The sequence below is a fragment of the Notothenia rossii genome, assembly GCF_949606895.1.
Source record: "Notothenia rossii genome assembly, chromosome: 10".
Lineage (NCBI taxonomy): Eukaryota > Metazoa > Chordata > Actinopteri > Perciformes > Nototheniidae > Notothenia > Notothenia rossii.
The window spans coordinates 55,088,820-55,106,789 of NC_136908.1; the positions used below are offsets into that span (position 1 = coordinate 55,088,820).

General features: G+C 41.5%; 2 protein-coding genes across 4 annotated transcripts in view; one reads left to right on the top strand and one right to left on the bottom strand.

The window, feature by feature from the left end:
• scube1 (signal peptide, CUB domain, EGF-like 1) overlaps nt 1-7,814 on the bottom strand; it is a 73,310-nt gene extending 65,496 nt beyond the window's left edge. For all 3 annotated transcript variants that reach the window (XM_079655202.1, XM_079655201.1, XM_079655200.1), the window contains exons 1-2: nt 7,607-7,814; nt 4,823-4,945 (exon numbers count right to left, since the gene is read on the bottom strand). In XM_079655202.1, the coding sequence (XP_079511328.1) occupies nt 4,823-4,945; nt 7,607-7,694 (211 nt within the window). In that variant the 5' untranslated portion in view covers nt 7,695-7,814. The remainder of the gene's footprint in view (nt 1-4,822; nt 4,946-7,606) is intronic.
• Nucleotides 7,815-9,786: 1,972 nt separating this feature from the next.
• Nucleotides 9,787-16,769, top strand: samm50l (sorting and assembly machinery component 50 homolog, like). Its single transcript, XM_079655719.1, has 15 exons — nt 9,787-9,970; nt 10,766-10,879; nt 11,082-11,183; nt 11,276-11,363; nt 11,464-11,570; nt 12,152-12,282; nt 12,458-12,545; nt 12,974-13,102; nt 13,227-13,298; nt 13,420-13,506; nt 13,739-13,809; nt 14,066-14,133; nt 14,559-14,705; nt 14,950-15,091; nt 15,818-16,769. The coding sequence occupies exons 1-15, from the start codon at nt 9,950-9,952 to the stop codon at nt 15,861-15,863; spliced, it is 1,413 nt and encodes a 470-aa protein (XP_079511845.1). The 5' UTR covers nt 9,787-9,949; the 3' UTR covers nt 15,864-16,769.
• The last annotated feature ends 1,201 nt before the right edge of the window (nt 16,770-17,970 follow it).

The following is a 17,970-nucleotide window of genomic DNA, read 5'->3' on the forward strand; positions in this document are numbered from 1 at the left end:
ATGTTTGCCCTGTTATATAGTTAAGAGAAACACAAAAAATAAACTAATCAGCCAAGAGAAAAACTATTTACAGCCAGAACCTGTGTTTAAGAACAGCTTTAAAGTGTTTGAAGTGACATTTCCCTCTACCTACAGTACTTCATACTTAATTAGTTGCTCTGGTATGGAGATAAAGCTTTGGACTCCAACTGAGACAAAAGCACACACTCAAAGGTGTTTGTGTGTGTAAGAATGGAGATGGCTGAACACTCGATGAAAGAGAGGAGAAGAGACTATTCAGCGCGATTGGCAGCACTGATGAAAACCAATCAATTAGCCTGTAAGAGGCAAATGCTAAGTAAACACAGGCTTTGACAGCTCTGTATAGCAACCAGCTATAGAACTCATCCCTCAGGACCAATGCACTGAAAACCTCAAAAACGAATCCAACAACACAATTCATGAGAAATAAGAGAAAATAAAAAGGGGAAACGATGAAACTAAAATAGACAATTGTGTTGCTGCAGCAGGAATGCCATGCGTTATCCTTTATTTGCTCAGAGACTTTTACTAAACTGATCTTTGAAAACACAGGTCTTTGTTCAGAGATCCATCTTTGAAGAAAACAAGTGCTCCCAACATGGTTATGGCTTTGCTAGATCTCACTAGAAACAGGGAGACAACTCTGGCACTATCCTTCACACACAAACACACACACAGTAAAGCAGGCTTGACTGATACACAGCTCCTCCCACATACTCTTCATTTGACAGCCCAGGGATAAAAGTTCAAATTTTTCCATAACGAGCCGGCAGAATCAGCTCGTGGAAAAGGCTACAGAGAGGGCAGCGTTCATAAACGGCAGATCCGATTTCAGTGGCAAGAAGCATTCAAAGAAACGCATTCACTTGACAAATATGACGCCTCTGGGGACACAGTCCTGATAGGAGCAACCATCACACCCATGGTGGAACAAACCGTTGTGGTTGAAACCCACTGTAGTTGGGATGTTGATCCCGCTGAGTCCTGCAGGACTACTGGACAGCCGGCTCCTGGCAGAACAAAGCGGCCTGCGAGCTGCTAATTTGTAGTGCCGACGTGTAGCAGAGGCTGAGAGCACAGGTCGTCTCCCTTGGTCACCGGGTCTCGAATCCGAGCCGTTACAAAAGCACATGAGCGAGCCAGAGTTTTGTCAATGTGGAGCCACACAGGCCACATCCCTCCAGAACCTCCAAAGTGCACGCTAATAATGTGGTCATCAACACGATCCATGTCCTTGTGGCTTTCTCCAGAAAACCGACAATGAAAGAATAATGTCTGTACATTTGAAGGACTCCATATTTACCAAGTCACAAGATGACAGTTGATATTTTGACCGCAAAATGCTTTACAATTTGGTCAAATGTACATCTGTTTTTTGACCTAACCCAGCACATTTAGCTTTCGTTTTGTAAGTGAAGAGTCAAACAACTTCACATTGCTGCTTTCTTTGGCATCTTCTAGTGATCGGCTCTCATTGCTGTGCTGTTCCTGCAATGTTCATCCCAGAGACCAAACAAAGCTGCATCACTTATTGAACTTAGGGGTTGAACCATTAACTAGAGACACTTAGTTTTTTATTGTTACCGATTAGTATTAGTACTTTTTGTACTTTTGAGACAGGATCACAAGGGGCAGCCTTAGGAGGATAGTGTCCACTTTAGGGAACTCAAAATGGCATCTTTGCTCTTTGCAGGTGATATGATTCGGTTGGGTTTAACAGACCATGACTTCTAGTAAGCACTTGGGCGGTTTGCAGTCAAGTGTAAAAGGGTATGGATGGGAGTTCATCACGTGTGTATTGCTCCCTGCAGGTTCAGGGTACATTGAAAACCAAACTACAGGAGTTCAAATATCTATGGTCGGTTGAGATCCACAAGCCGATTGTTGCAGTGTGGGCACAGATGCTAGCATTTAACCAAAGGTGGAAATTAGTTTTCTCCGTAAAATGGTTGGGCTTAACATTAGAGATACTGTAAGGAACCAAAACCTCTGAAGAGAGCTCCATTGTGACCCGGTCCTGGTTAATTGGCAGAAAATTGATGGCCGGATGAATATTATTCCGTCTCAATTCTCTTAAAAGCCTCTGGATAGATGTACAAACACTACTTAGAATAATATTCTGATTTAACCCACTGTTGAGTAGATGTATGTGGCAGTTTAGGCTAGTTTGATTTTGTTTTCAAGGAGTATGATGTGTGCATCTGGAGGTCTCTGAATACCTGCAGGTGCTCTGGACTGAAAGGTCTGATAAGAGGACAAATAAGAGATAACAGTGTGGATGGATCATACCATTCTGAGCCAATGTAATCGTGAGGATTAAGGAATAAAAAGTATATGATGATCCTTCAGTTGTATCCAATTTCTCCCACGGTGTGTTTGACTAGACTGTTGAGTGAGTGTTTGCTGATAAGGAATGACGCTGATGATAAAGAAGCAGAGAAGACTTGAGGGAGAGAGAGCTGCTTCCAGGTGCTTCCAGGAATAGCATAGCCACTAATGGTGCTGGTCGGCAAAGTGGCTCGTAATGCCTGTTGATGGAAAACACAGCCGACCAATTACAGCGGCCATATCTAATCACCAGGGTCGGGGGTCAAATCCAAACCACCATTTGTCTTCATTTGATGTCCCTGTCATGAGCTGTTGCCTCATCACTGGATGGAGTTCAATATATCTCAGCGTACAGTCAGGGGGCAAAGGGAGGGGAGTGTGTTTGTAAAGCATGTTTGACACACACACACACACACACACACACACACACACACACACACACACACACACACACACACACACACACACACTCTCACACACACACACACACACACAACACACACACACACACAGTTCACGCAATGCATTCAAATGCTGTATTTAGAATGGTGACGTAATAAAATGCGGTTGACATTCAAGCTCCATCAAAGCACAGCAGCCTACAGCTTCCACACACACTTACACAAAAACACACACACTGATCCAAGTGCTGGCCTTGGTGAAGTGATGTAATAAAAAGTGGCTGTCAGGACAGGTCCGCTCAGACAGCAGCTTGACAGGAGGAAGATTATATTCCTGAAAAGCCCAAATACACTGTCGTCAGTTCAATAGATCTGTGTCCGTCTGTCCAGTGTAATAAATCACACACTGTATGTAAAAGACAACAAAGCTGGATAATAACATAATCAATAATCATTTACACGCCAGGGGTCAGTTGGACCAAAGATTGTGTCATCGTGAGACAGCAGCGCACGCACATGGTAAGAAGAAAACCGATAACACAGAGAGCTTATGGGGAGATCAACCCATAGTGGTTTATGGAAAAGGAAGTGATGACGTCACCTATATAGTAATTGCTTATGTTATTGTTACAATCTGTCATTCGGCATTTCATAAAAGGGAGTTATTAAAAGAAGGCGTCCATGCAACTTGGGTACATCTCATATGAGCACATTTTCTCATGCCCTTTTCTAATGCGGCCCCCTTAATTGAGACGATTTGGGTAAGCATCCGAGAAGACCCAGAGTCAAGTATATGTTTTTTAACTCTATCCTGTTCACAGAACAAAGGAGGAAAAAGCATGTAAACATTTTCAAACCAGGGCCAAAGATATCGTAGAAAGAAACAAAGAGGGTTTTTTTTGTATTATTATTATCGTCCAAACAACAGACTGTGGCTTATGTTCCAACGCTGGGTTTTTAGCTATTGACAGAGATCGATGGAGTTTTGAATGATGTTGTCTGTCTTTACAAAAAGTTGTGTTTCACTTTGGCTCTAACTATCCCAAGATGATAAGCCGTGTTTAGGCTCCAAGTACAATCTGGTTTTGAGCCCTGGATTTTAACAAAGAGTTGGACAGTTTAGCACAGAAACAAATCATAAGAATCCCTTGTCATAAGGTTAGACATCATGCTTTAATGGCTGCTTCATTGGAATGTGGTGGCATTACACCCACTTACAAAGTATACCCCACTTCATCCAAGTTTTAAAACTGCAATAGTACAGTAACATCATTTATATGAGGGCAATCTGTCCTGGGATAACCACTGAAGCGCACGGTACATGGGGAAACAAATTACAGGATTACACTGTGTGCTTGTGTGTGTGTGTGTGTGTGTATGTGTGTGTCCGTGTGTAAATAATTGTACGGGCGAGCTAGGATTCTGCATAACACAGAGAGGGAGAGCATATCTGTGCATTTGCTGGAGCTCCAGCTGTGGTGTGCTCTGAGGCAGAAGTGATTGGAGGTGTGAACGCACAGCCAGGTGCTGCCCCGTCTCACCCTGACACCCTCGCTTAGTCCACTTCCTCCCCATTAATTAGGAGATTAGGGGGGGCGACTGGGGGCGGCATGTAGGGGGCTGTGAAACTGCTGTCTATAACCAGCCGTTACATCAGAGTCCCCAGATCCAGTCTAGATGTGATTCAGATGTTAGTTCACATCCAACATCAAAGTTTCACTTCAATGAACGTGATCCCAATCAAGTATTATTTGGCCTTGATTTATATTGGGTACTTATACCCATTTCCTCCAGCCGTTTGTGGGCTTTATTGCCACCCTCGCTCAAACAACGCCATATTGCGGGGCCGCGGACTGGCTCGCTTTTTCTCCCTGAGGTGAGGGATGCAGCCCCCTTCTTTAAACCACTGTGGCTACTGTATGTTCAAATGACAATAAAAGCCTTGAATCCTTCCTTGAATGAAGATTTGCCTTACGACTAAGAACGCTGTACACAAGCAAGCAAGACGTATATGGAAATAAATACACGAAAATAAATGTCAGTACAATTTAAAGTGGAAAAAGGTCACTCACCTTCACACTGCTTGCCATCTCCCTTATAGCCTGGCTTGCAGATGCAGTTGTAGGACTTGGGCGTGTTCTGGCAGAGGGCGTCGATGTGGCAGTCGTCCGACCCTTCTGCACACTCGTCTGCATCTGTAAAAACATGTAGACAAGGAGGTCAATACCCTATATGTCCCAGTGGATTCAACAAGCCACACTACAGATGGTAAATCAAGATCGGTGTGTGTACTGACCTAATGCATCATTAAAGAGGTATCTCAATTCAAATGTATCACAGTTCACAGACTGCGTGTCATTCAACTGATGTCTCGTTACAAGAGGTGTGCGAATAGCAGTTCAATTTGCAGGGAGGCAATCGATTAGCAATAAGATGATAACAGTTCTGCACTCGGTTTACTTTTCTAAAATTATTTAGCTTGTTTTAAGCCTAATAGGATGCAATGACGATGATTTGCCTTCTACTGATGTAAGGCATTATGATTTTACAACAGCGGTTCTTATCCTAAGGCTATGGACCCCCCAGAGGATGCTAAATTACTAAGATACGAACACAGAAAAAACACAAAATTAAAATGTTGTGTCTGAAACAGACCTCCAATCTTTTTTTCTCTTGTGAATTACTGGGTAGCTTTACCTCCTCAGGACTTCTAAATAAATACTTCTTGACATTGTTATAAGCCATTGACATGAAAGAGGTGACAGTTAGTCACAAATTAACTTTTCTGAGTTATAAACCTTAGAGACTATCTAGTAATTGGATCACACCAGCCATTGCCAAAAGTGGAATCACCCCATCCGCAACTTCCTACACCGCTACCTCCAACACACTCACACGGACCACACCCGTATTCAGACTTAACCTTCCTTTTGATTTCATGTTACAATATGCGTCCATAGTTAGACAGACAGAAATAAAAACCCATGGCAAAGTACTCAAAATGACAGCTGTGGGCTGAAATGAATTCAACATTTTGCCATTAATATACAAACACTAAACCGAGCCTAATGAAAGCTGCGTTTGAGTTGCATTGTGGGAAATGGGGTACTCAGCTTTTTTGGAACTTGCTTCATACTGGGGACTAGTCAGGATGTATTGAAATGCTCTAATTTGGACAATTATTTAAGTTCATCTGTCTCTTGCATTGCCCTAACTTGAAAGTGTGATATAAAGTTATATAAACAGATATGTATGGCTTTATTAGATCCTAAGACACTCTTAATGTCTCAATTTATAAACGTTTTTTGTCAAGGTTTGTTCAAGGTCTCAGATGCAGAGAACAGAGGGTTTAACGGTTATAATTGATCAGGTTATTGATAGAGGAGCTAGTCACATCTGGGCCCAAATCCCAGGGTGAAGGGCCAAGTCATTTTGCACACACACACACACACACACACACACACACACACACACACACACACACACACACACACGCACACACACACACACACACGCACGCACGCACGCACACACGCACACACACACACACACACACGCACACACACACACACACACACACACACACACACACACACACACACACACACACACACACACACACTCCTCCTGGCTGTCATATCTATTGTTCAGCAGAGCTTTGACCCCAAAGCTCCTTTGCATCAGAGTATAAATAGACTGTGTGTAGTAAGTCAGTCGACCCGGCTGGAAGCGGCCTGTGGTTCAGCCCCTGCTCTCTTTCTGGCTCTCTGCCCGGCTCAGCTGTATAACGGAAATAAATAAACGATAAAACGGAACATACAATAAATATTTTTCTGTGAGCTGCAGGGAAAAGCGAGAGAGAGAGACAGAGTTTAGGAGTAAAGGCAGCAGCAACAAGTCTTTTTTTATGGGATGAAATGCTGCAAGAGGAGCCACAATGTTTCATCTTCTCTTCAGTGGTGGGCTTTATAAACATGAGTGCCCCTGGTCTTGACAAAGCCTTTTCCTGCATGTGGCTCGTGGTCTTCATATTGACTCCTCAAGCTTTCACTGAGGTGGGAGGCTGAACAATGTGCTGCTGCCTGGTCGATATGGCCCCTGCTGCCTACCGGCTCCTCCTGGGACCTGGACGCTCCCTGCTGCCACCACCACCCCCTCTCCACCCACATTACCCCCACACACAGAGCCTCCACCTCCTCCACCAAACCCGAAGACAAGATGCTCTCTAGCGGCTGAGTCGACTTCTAAAAACCACCATCGGTAAATCATTTGCCCCATTTGCACACGGTGAAATATTTAAACAGGCAGCCCTCTCACTCCGCAGCAAATCACAGCAAATGAGTGCTTAACCCAGAGAGCAAGCTGCGGTTTCCGATTGAAATTGACCTTTGCGCGCAGGAAGCACAAGTTCCAGTGAAGTCTGGGACGCCGTTAAACCGACTGGAAAACCATTTGTGCATCTCAAACGTGAGGTGCAACTCACTTTCTAGCCGATTTTTAAATACATGTGAAGTAGGAGATACGAAAATTGTAAAATGCAGTTGTAATACAACAAAAATGTGAGTTTCAAGTTGTATACAGTGTGCCATTTTTACGCTGCCGTTCTAATATTACAGTGGATGAAAAGCCACGCTACTCTACCTAATAATATTAATATAGGGACTTCATGTGCTATCAAACGGCACGTTTAAAGTGGCCCACGTGTGCTTTATGATTAAAATGCAATCTCCGGTGATATCATTAGAATATTCCATGTAGTTTTTCACTCATGTTTCATCATTTTTACCGGTAAAGCCAGCAAAATGTGCATTTCATGGTTGACAATAAAGCAAGACAGAGGAAAGGGGAGCTCTTACCTGCGAGTCCGACATTCCCCATCACCCTGCAAGTATTTATGAGGAGGATAAACAAACAAACGTCCCGGGAAAAACAAGCGCTCCCCATGCTGACAGACGGTGTGAGGATTCAGCAGGGCTTTTCTGGGGGTTTGGACTGTGTGTGTGAATGTGTGAGTGTGAGTGTGTGTGTGAGTGTGTGTCTCTGATACGAGAGGAGGAGGACCGCTTCTGCTGGACGGGCAGCGGCGGGCAGAGAGAGGGGGGAGAGAGAGAGGGAACAGCAGGAGAGAGCGGAGGCGATCGGAGCCTCCTGATTGGCTGGTTTGTACCGGTGGAGAGACGGAGAGAGAGAGAGGAGAGAGAGAGAGAGAGAGAGGGAGAGAGAGAGAGAGAGAGGTGAGCAGCGCAGCGTCATGATGTGGATACTCAAAGTTCGTTCTCCAAACCCTTAAACCCAAGCTAAAAACACAAGTTAATACAAAAAAAACAGTTTGAATTAACCCCAATCGACATTTATGGGGGGTTAAATGTATATAAGAAGTTAATTTTAGTGGCCTAGATTTTTGGCTGACATTCTATAACTCTGTATTTTTTGTTATAAACTGCAAAATCCTTCAATATAAACTGTTAAAAAGAGAAAATTAACTACATTCAAAATGTTCATAACTGATTTCGAGCACCTGTCTGTGACTTGGGGTCATAAGCCAAAAAAGTTGGAAACCAAAAGAGGAATTGTGTTTATTTTCACTTCATATATTAATTATCCTGCAAGGATCCTTTTACATATTGTAACTGTTTTACAATATTAAAAAATAATTCCAAAATGATAATTCCCTGTGCGAACTAAGGACCCCTGAAGGTCCAAAAAGCCGTAGTTTGGGAAACACGTAGTCAGACTAAAAGGGCAATTTGAGAAGCACAGACTCAGGGAGTAACAGGGTTTATAAAGATTCATATTCAGTCGTTTTTTTTCGTGAAATAATTATTGACGCACTTTTCTGAAACATTACTCGCATGAGGTTTTAAGAATTAAGTAATACTGACACCTAGTGATGGGACATGAACGTGAAGGAGCGCATTACCCATTCAGCGCGATATCTTTATAGGGCTTTGCCCCCATTGAAAGAGTAGGCTACTGCGCACCACCTTATATAATGAAATGAATGAATTAGACAGACACACATCGGATAGAGCAGTTTTACAGGAACAGTAGTTGGTGTATAGGTCTTTGCAGGAAAATAGGTAGGGGTCATGTGTGTGCACACTCAATGGGGGCCATAGGTCACCAGGTTAATCCATAGGTCACCAAACACTCGTTTATTTTAAGGATTAAAAACAGTCAAAATAAATATGGGGATTCTCATTGTTTTAAGTCTTTTTAAATGAGGTTAAAGTTAAAGGACAACAATATTCCATGTTGTTGTCATCCTGAAAGAAAGAAGTTCATGGTTTAGGTATAGCTTAGTTGTGTATAGTGAATTTAGCTGTTTTATTGAGGCCATTATATGCAAACGAAAAATTAATAGTTATACAAATAAAAATAAAACTTTAAAAAGTAAATTAAAAAACTTGAAAAGTGAATGAGGTCGTTCAATTATTTCAGTAGTTTTCTTTCATATTGAATGTATAGATAGCCTCTAGCTATGTCTAGTAACACTTTTATTGACGCCAATTGTAATTTACACAAACCACAACAAAAACCACACTTAAAGACAAGGCCGAAACCGTCTGGGAAATCACCAAAAGTGTTCTCTTTCCAAATGCAGGTGCACTTAACGAGTGTTTTATGCAGACGCTGCCAGTTTCTGTTTATTTTTAAATGAAGACGGCGAGAAAGTAGACAAATACCGCCATCTTCTGGACGAGCTCATTCAAAACGTGACTCTGACTGAGCCTGTCCCGCCCACTTCAATGATTTCTCATTTCTAACCAATCACAGAGGGAAGACAGAATGATGCATTTAAGAGCAATGCATTTGCTATCTTCTGTAATTGTATCTCAGTTGGAAGCTTTTTATTCAAATTCCACTCATTGCTTCCTTTTATCTAACTCAGTATAAAGCCACGTATCCAGCAGCACTGTTGCCTGTCACCCTGCTATATATGCATGACCTTGTATACGGGAAACATAAAAATACATGTATAAAACCACGTGACGACGTTAGAATGAAAGACAGCTCTTAAGGTTCACGTAGAAAACGAGGAGTGCCTGAACGCAACGCGAGATCTCATCAACTGTCATGGCGTCTCCCTTGAAGGGGGATAGGTAGTGGAGAAAGTAGCCGCTGTCATTTATCAGTTTTCTCCTGTTTACAGAGCAGGTAACCCCGACTGAAGAGGCCTTTAGGAGCGGATATTAACCATGGGGACTGTCCATGCTAAGGTAAACTCCATTATCCCTGGCAGCTGGCCTTTATGTGCCTTTTTTTACCATGACCTCCCTGCCCAGTCAGACTCACTAGCATTTGTACTCGATGTACTGTTCAATACAGCTGGATAAAGACGAATAATAAAGAATACTGACTGGTTACATTACGTGTGCACTGGGGAACTGCATGTGGTGAAAAGCTGTATATTTGACTGAAGCTCATTAATGTTACCAATATAGGCCTGGCGGGATTTTCAAATTTAGATATCATATGTATGACAAACTAACTCGTTGTAACCACGATTTGTGGTAGTATTTTAACGTGGTTTTGTGTTTTCAGACCGTTTTCATACAAGAATATCACTAAAAGCCATTTCATACTGTGTAATTAACACCACAAATAGATTCAATTTACTGTCACAGTCTTTCATTTGAGAAATGTGCTTCTTTAACTTACTTACATTAACAACTTCCAAACTGACTCCCCAATGCAGTGACTTTCACTTGTCGTAGGACATCAGATACTCTCTTTTAAAGGCCCACTCATTGGCCTAATGACTCAAAGACAGCAGTCCTTTTTAAAGGTGCCATGCATACCTTCCTTGTTTTAAGTGTATCAGACTTTTAAGATTCTTTTAAAAGTCTCACCTGACCTTTAGATACACAAACCAAATTTAAACTCGGAAATATAGTTAGTTTGGCTCAACTTCAAAGAAGGTTTATTAGGGAGATTTTTTTAAATTGTTTTAAATTTGCATTACATTTTTAATGTAGTGTTACTTAAAGGCATTGTGCTTATTATGGTTGCAGAGTCTGGATCCTCTCCCGATGCATGGCCGAGATTTGGGCGTCCACCCTGATGACATGGTCGAGCTTCCAGAACCGGAGCAGGAATCCAAGCAGGAGATCCTCGAAAACAAAGCTGTAAGTAGCAGTAATATCAGACTAGATTTTGTGATAAAAACAAATCTAAATATTTATAAATAGTACCTGTAAAAGAACTCAAGTGAAAAAAATATGGATTTGAATTGCTATCACAGTCTAAGTCCCTGCAGCTACATGCATGTTTCTGCATTTGTATACGATGGTTATGTTGGAGTAATCCAGGTAAAACATACTTTTGCAGGTGGTCGTCCAACATGTTAACGTCCAGGGTCTTGGAAGAACTAAAGAGGATCTGCTCGGCTATGAGATCTCTGAGGTTTTCCACGCAAAAAATCTCATTGATGTACGTATTTATTACTGAGTACATTAAGGAATGATAGCACTCAGTTTCAGTATTGGAGAAGTTGCAGAGCTCTGTTTCTTTTTCGGTTACAGGTGATGAAAAAATCTCACATCGCCAGACAGAAGCTTCTCCGCCTGGGAATCTTCAAAGAGGTGGAGGTTCTTATTGATACATCTGAAGGTAACTCGACCTTGTAATAAAAAACAGCCACAAAAACAAACATTTTATTGAATAATGGCTGTAACACACCTTCTTCCTCCTGATTGGTTCTCTTCCCCAGGTTCAGACGCCTTGCCCAACGGTCTGGATGTAACTTTTGAAGTGACGGAGGTAAAGAGGCTGACAGGAAGCTACAACACCATGGTTGGCAACAATGAAGGAAGCATGGTGAGAGAAACAACACTTGCATATAATTCATGTCAGTCATATTTGTCACTATGGATGGAGCACTATTCAATAAGATAGTAAATTCAAATTCTCGCTCAATTGGCTGCCAAGTGATACAATTGTCAACTTAGGTTATAGGGCCAGTGGGCATTTTAATCACTTAAATCAGGATTTATTGCAGTCCATCTGTTCGATTATTTTAACTATGGCACAAAAAGCCAGAACCTTTTTTAATTTCCTTTCCTTACTACACTTTTATATTCAGAATAAGAAACAATATATGTTATATTGGTTATGTTATAGGTGTCAGGATCAGATCTTGGGCAGGTAAAGCTTATTCCATTAGATTAGAGATTATTCGATGAAGGTAGATTATTAAGGAAACCGTTTTAGTTCTAGTAATAACAGGAAATGTGTTTTTTAATGTTTATAGAAAATAGCCTTTCGTCATGCCACAGCAGAAAATAGGTTATTGTAACAAGTTAATAAAATTGGATGAAACTGGACACAGGCTGCTTTTACAGTGAAACAGAAATGATCACAGAACATGGTGGCTTCATAGTATTGGTTTGGTCTTTCAGGTGCTGGGTCTGAAGTTACCTAACGTGTTCGGTCGAGCTGAGAAACTCACCTTCCAGTTCTCCTACGGGACCAAGGAGACGTCATACGGCCTATCCTTCTTCAAGCCCCAGCCTGGAAACTTCGAACGCAAGTATGTCAGTGAATGTTGCAAATAGGCTGTTGACTGTGTGTCCAAGAAAGTCTGACTTCATAACGTATAAGCACTTTTTACAGATGGCTGATTCCTAAATCTTGGATTGCCAGTAAATGCACCACCAGGGCTCTGAGTTGTGTTTTAACTTAAGATACTGTGTCCTCTGTTTCAGCCTCATCCTCAACCTGTACAAAGTCACCGGTCAGTTCCCATGGAGCTCCTTAAAAGAAACCGACAGAGGCGCATCTGCAGAGTTTAATGTAAGAGGCCGTGTGTGTTTCCGAATAGAAAAAGAGACGATTCAAATGATTAACCAATATCAATACAGATACATTTCCTCATGTTTATGTACAAAAATAAATTCATTCGAGATTCATTTCACCCACGTTTTAAACTGCTTAGTTTGTACCATAATACCCTTTATTTTTATTTGTGGAGTTTTTAATTCTTAAATGCATTGGCATAGGTATAGAATCCAGGAAGAAAGAGTCGAACATGTGACTGTGGACATGCATGCCCTGCATTTGTGCACAGCAGTGTGTAAATCCAATCTGAACACTTGAATTTGCCAGCATTTAATACTGTTGAACCATGCAGGATTGACACATTATCTGCTAGGAAAAGTGTAACTGATGAGTTAACTCAAACGTCTTCAGCTCACGTTCTCCCCTTTCCTTTCCTCCTGCAGTTCCCCCTCGGGATGACCAACCACACGTTGAAGTGGGAGGGTGTGTGGAGGGAGCTGGGCTGCCTGGCGCGCAGTGCGTCCTTCGCCGTGCGGGAGGAGAGCGGACACTCGCTGAAATCTGCCCTCTCGGTACAACCTGGAGCCTGGACTCCTGCTTTTGTCATATCATTTTAAATACATGTTTATTAGTGCTATAAATATAATTTCCTCCACCCCACCGGTTCAACACATCTCCTGTTTTGTTTGTTTGCAGCACACTGTGTCGATCGATTCAAGGAATTCTGCTATCTTCCCCAGCAGGGGTGCATTACTCCGGATCAACCAGGTTAGTGTGCACATGTGTCTAAGAATAAGGGACCTTGAAAATACACTGTGAAATCACTGTTAAAGTTCATTCACTGGGTCCCTGATAATGATTAGAAACATTTCATGTATTTGTCCTGCAGGAACTGGCTGGGTACACAGGTGGAGACGCCAGCTTCTTGAAAGAGGATTTTGAGCTGCAGCTCAACAAACGACTTTTCTGGGACTCGGTAAGACAGAAATAAGACACGCCAGACTGGTTTAACAATATTTGTCTTTTAAAAGCTTCAAACACCTTGGATTGTTCTTTCTTTATGTGTGCTTTTATTTAATGAATTGCATTAACGAACCACCAGTGGGCGATAAAGCCGCACTAGGGGAGTGGAACAACAAACGTTGTTCTGCTTAACTGAATACTTCTAAGGTTCTGTGTTATTAACAGAAACGTTTTTGTCCTCTCAGGTCTTGTCTGCTTCTCTGTGGGGCGGGATGCTTTGTCCCATCGGAGGACAGCCGTCCTGTATCGCTGACAGGTACGTCTGATCCAAGAACTGCCATCTGGCTCTGACACATCTGACCTTCATTTACTACTCCCAATGAGAACACACTCTTTTGATAAAGATGATGCTCTCAAGAGGATCATATCTGTTTAAAAATCTAAACTTGACTATAAGCTTGGGCTACTTGTGAATTGACCAATTTTTTTGTGTTTTGTTTTTTTGCCTTAAACGTTGTACTATTAATGACATTCTGGGTATATGGTTTAATGAAAGAATTTATTTTTTTCAGGTTCTACCTTGGAGGTCCCACCAGTGTACGAGGGTTTGGGATGTATAGCATTGGGCCACAGAGTGAAGGTACAAAAACATTCTAGTTAAATTAAAGAGTTTTTTTCTTTTTTAAATCAGCTGTACCTTAATCAATCATCTTTGACAAAAAGAATGGGACAGTCAACATGGGGCTTACTGTCCAAAACTATAAGACAAAGACAAACTTCTTAGTTAACAAAAAATATAGTTTTACCAACCATTAAATATTGTCGGGACTTAGTGGTAAAGACAATAAGACTACAACAGATGATGATTGATTACAGCTGGAAACCGCTGTTCCACGTCATGTTTCATTTCTAATTCTACACTGTCACCATCCACACACAATACCCCTCCATAAAGAGAAGTACTTAAAATAATGAATAAAGTCCTGCGGCTGTAAGCATGTGTGTATGTTTAAGTAAGTAAGTACACTACATATCTTGGTTTAATGCCCTCTCTTTGTGCTCCAGGTGACTATCTTGGTGGAGAGGCGTACTGGGCAGGTGGTCTGCACCTCTACACTCCTCTGCCCTTCAGACCGGGCAAGGGGGGCTTCGGTGACCTTTTCAGAACGCACTTCTTCCTCAATGCAGGAAACCTCTGCAACCTCAACTACGGTGGGTGACTAAAGAAATTAGTAAATGCATAAATACAGCACCTGCAGTATTCGAAGAAGTAACAAGTGAACACATAGAAATGAACAATCAATAAATCCCCACTCCAGAATTTGTTAAAGTGCATTTAAGCCACATTTGAATATTCTCAAGCATCTTTTCAGTATGTTTCTGGAATGTGAATCACTTTTGAGTGACAGTGGGATATCCCAGGTGGGCGTTGACATGTCGGGTGTTATGTGTGCAGGTGAGGGTCCCCGGGCTCACCTTCAGAAGATGGCAGAGTGTCTTCGCTGGTCGTACGGAGCAGGCATCGTGTTGCGGCTCGGTAACATCGCCAGGCTGGAGCTCAACTACTGTGTGCCCATGGGAGTTCAGAGTGGAGACAGGTACACTATTCACTAACACTCCCAGATATTACAGGGGTATTTCTGGAGAGAGTTTTTGTCTTGCATTGATTGCACAGGTTTGATCTCAGGACCATTTGGGTCATTCGCATTGCTGAAATCCAGTTTACTACAGCATGGCAACCACAAAGTAAACACAATTTGCTGTGATTTAATTGCATTTTGTTTTTATTTGGGGTTAAGGATACCAAAATAACTACATTATGATGCTGATGTGTAAAATAAACATGTAAAAAGTCTGAATTTTTTTTAATAATTGTTTTCTGAATGTAGTTCCAGAGACGGCTACAATATTTCTTTCTTCCATTTCTGATTCGACAATGTCTAGATGTCAGTGTTGTCGGGGAAATCCAAACACTGACTGGCTTTCACACAATGGCATCATGTAAATAGTGCGCTCAATTTGGACATTTTTGGCCCGGACATTTAGTTTTTTTGCTACAAATGTAAAAAGTGTAAAAGAAACCTTGTTCTCTCCGCCTCAATACTGAAACTAGAGGCTACATTAGTCTGCTACGAGCATAACACACACAACTAACTCTCCTTACCAACTTGTTAGTTTTAATGATGAGTGAAAAAAACAGCAACGCTATCTCTGGTTCTGCATCTTTATCTCTTATTCAAAATGCTGATTAAGGAAATAAAGAATTGTCTTAAGGTGACACTCATTCCTTACTTGTTGTTTCTCTTTCTTCTCTCCTCTCTTAGGATATGTGATGGTGTACAGTTTGGAGCAGGAATCCGCTTCCTGTGACCTCATCACTCCTCCAGCACAGGCTGTGACGTGAAAAGGGAGAATGTCTTGTTTATCACCTGTAAACGTGTTGTAGAGTGTGTATACTAGCATGGGTCCTTTTTCCTGGGGAATTGTGCCTGACCCCCCAAACCCTCCTTTGATACACGAGCAAGGCTTTGGAACAACAAAGTGCCAGTGCCATAACACTAGTGAGGCTTTTTACAGTTAAAAGGGAAAGTAATCAAGAAGTAATCAAGATGTAATCAAGATGTACACAAGACATGACTATAGGGGGAAAGAAATACAATCATGGTCAATGCTTTACAACCTTCAACATCATGTCAGGACTTATTCTCTCTTCAATAATAGCTGACTTAGGGTTTTGTTTTGAGTTTTAGCCTCTTTCCTTGGTTTGAGTTCTTAAGCACTGGCACCTTGTCTGTGGAAAAGTCATCTACCAGTGATTTCCCCCACCTCGTTTCCTGTGGTGACACAAAGTAAATTATTTTACAGAATGTTAAAAGAGATTTTGGGCATGTTCCCTTTTTTGCCTTCCAAGACTGCTTCTTATTCGGGAGCAGGACTTTATAATGATTTTGTTTTGACAGTTTACTGTACGCCACACACACTTCTGACCTGACTGGTTTTGTTGAGATGCACTGTGTGATTGAAAGATTGCAGTGGAAGCAATGGAATGAACCCGGAGCAAATGGCTCTTTTGATTTAGAGTGGCGCTGTTAGAAGGGAATCGGCCGTCTGCTAAAGCAGTTTGTTCACACATTGTTGAAGAACAGCGGGATGACCTCCCAAGGTGGGAAACCCCCCCCTCGTCCCCCAAGCAACATCCACCACCAGTGCTCTTACCGTTGGTCCTCTTTTTAATGTTGTTGAAGATATTCACAATAAATCACAGCTGCTCCCCGAGTTTCTCTATGAATCCTTTATGTTTTCTCAATCAAACATTGTAAAATCAAGTATGGAATCGATCAAATGCAGTAATCAGTTCTGGACCTTCTGCACTGGGCTTAATTTAAATTATGTTTAGTTCTTGTTGCCTCTAACCCTCAATCTACCAAAAATATTAACCCTACTAAGGACTAAAGAAATGTACTGTAAGAAGAATCCATCATAGCAAAATGTTCATTTATTTCTTCTGACAACTTATTTTATATGTTATTAAAGTAATGTATTAATAAAGTTAATACATTTTAAGAAAGGTGCAGCTAATTTGTATATAGACATAGCTATCTATCCTATATTATCTATTCAAAAAGAAAAAGCTGTCATCGCTTGCTTTTGGCTGATGTCACAAAACACTGGTTTTATAAAAAAAAATCTGTAATTAGAACCAGAAAAACATAGGAAGTCATTTAGAAAAAATGAATTGACGAAGTCCTAAAACTGCCTGATGTTTGACAAAAACCATACATATGTTGGTTCAATAAGGGATAGAGTGAATTATTTTTCTTATCAAGGCTGCATTTGTTTTAGGACTGAAGGTACAGTAGGCTATATGACATATTGTGATTCATCCCTTGCCTCTGTTCTAAAACAAAATACATTTGTAGCAGTCAGTGGCATCAGCAAAGCAGGGTTGTAATAATCGTGCAAGCATAATAATTTAAGTCATCGTTATTTGTACTACCTTATCGGATAAAGGGATTTCCTATTGGAAGAATAAGAAGTTGTCAGCTCCGCAGGGCACAGTCTACCTTGAAGGCATTTTCTTTCCAGCTGACGTGAAAAAGGGGGTATGTGTCTCTGCCCTGCTCCCCTACAGGTCGTCAGTGGACTCTTCAACCCTCTCCTCCACAGGAACCTGTGCAGGGCAGTTGAGTGTGGATGGTGCCAGCTGTGTGTTTGTCTGTGTGGGAGTCTGGACAGGTGCAGAGCAGGTGAACGCTGCCAAGGCAAGTACAGAGAAACTTATGGAAGCCTGTTTGAACCACTGTGATGAAAACACATTCTGCTTGTTGTTATGAGAAGATATCTAAAAGATATTGAGAACCTTTTTTTTTTGGCTTGGTATCTAAACATTTTTACAACGTATCTCAAAAATAATGACATGTTCTCCATTTTTTGGTTTAGTATCTTAACATTTGACATGTTCTTATATTTTCATTAA

What these genes read in the sequence shown, in the direction of transcription:
- samm50l (XM_079655719.1), top strand. Translation starts at nt 9,950, where the DNA reads ATGGGGACTGTCCATGCTAAG. An exon ending in ACGCAAAAAATCTCATTGAT is followed by an intron (nt 11,184 to 11,275) that starts GTACGTATTTAT and finishes TTTCGGTTACAG; the next exon opens with GTGATGAAAAAATCTCACAT. An exon ending in GGAGTTCAGAGTGGAGACAG is followed by an intron (nt 15,092 to 15,817) that starts GTACACTATTCA and finishes CTCCTCTCTTAG; the next exon opens with GATATGTGATGGTGTACAGT.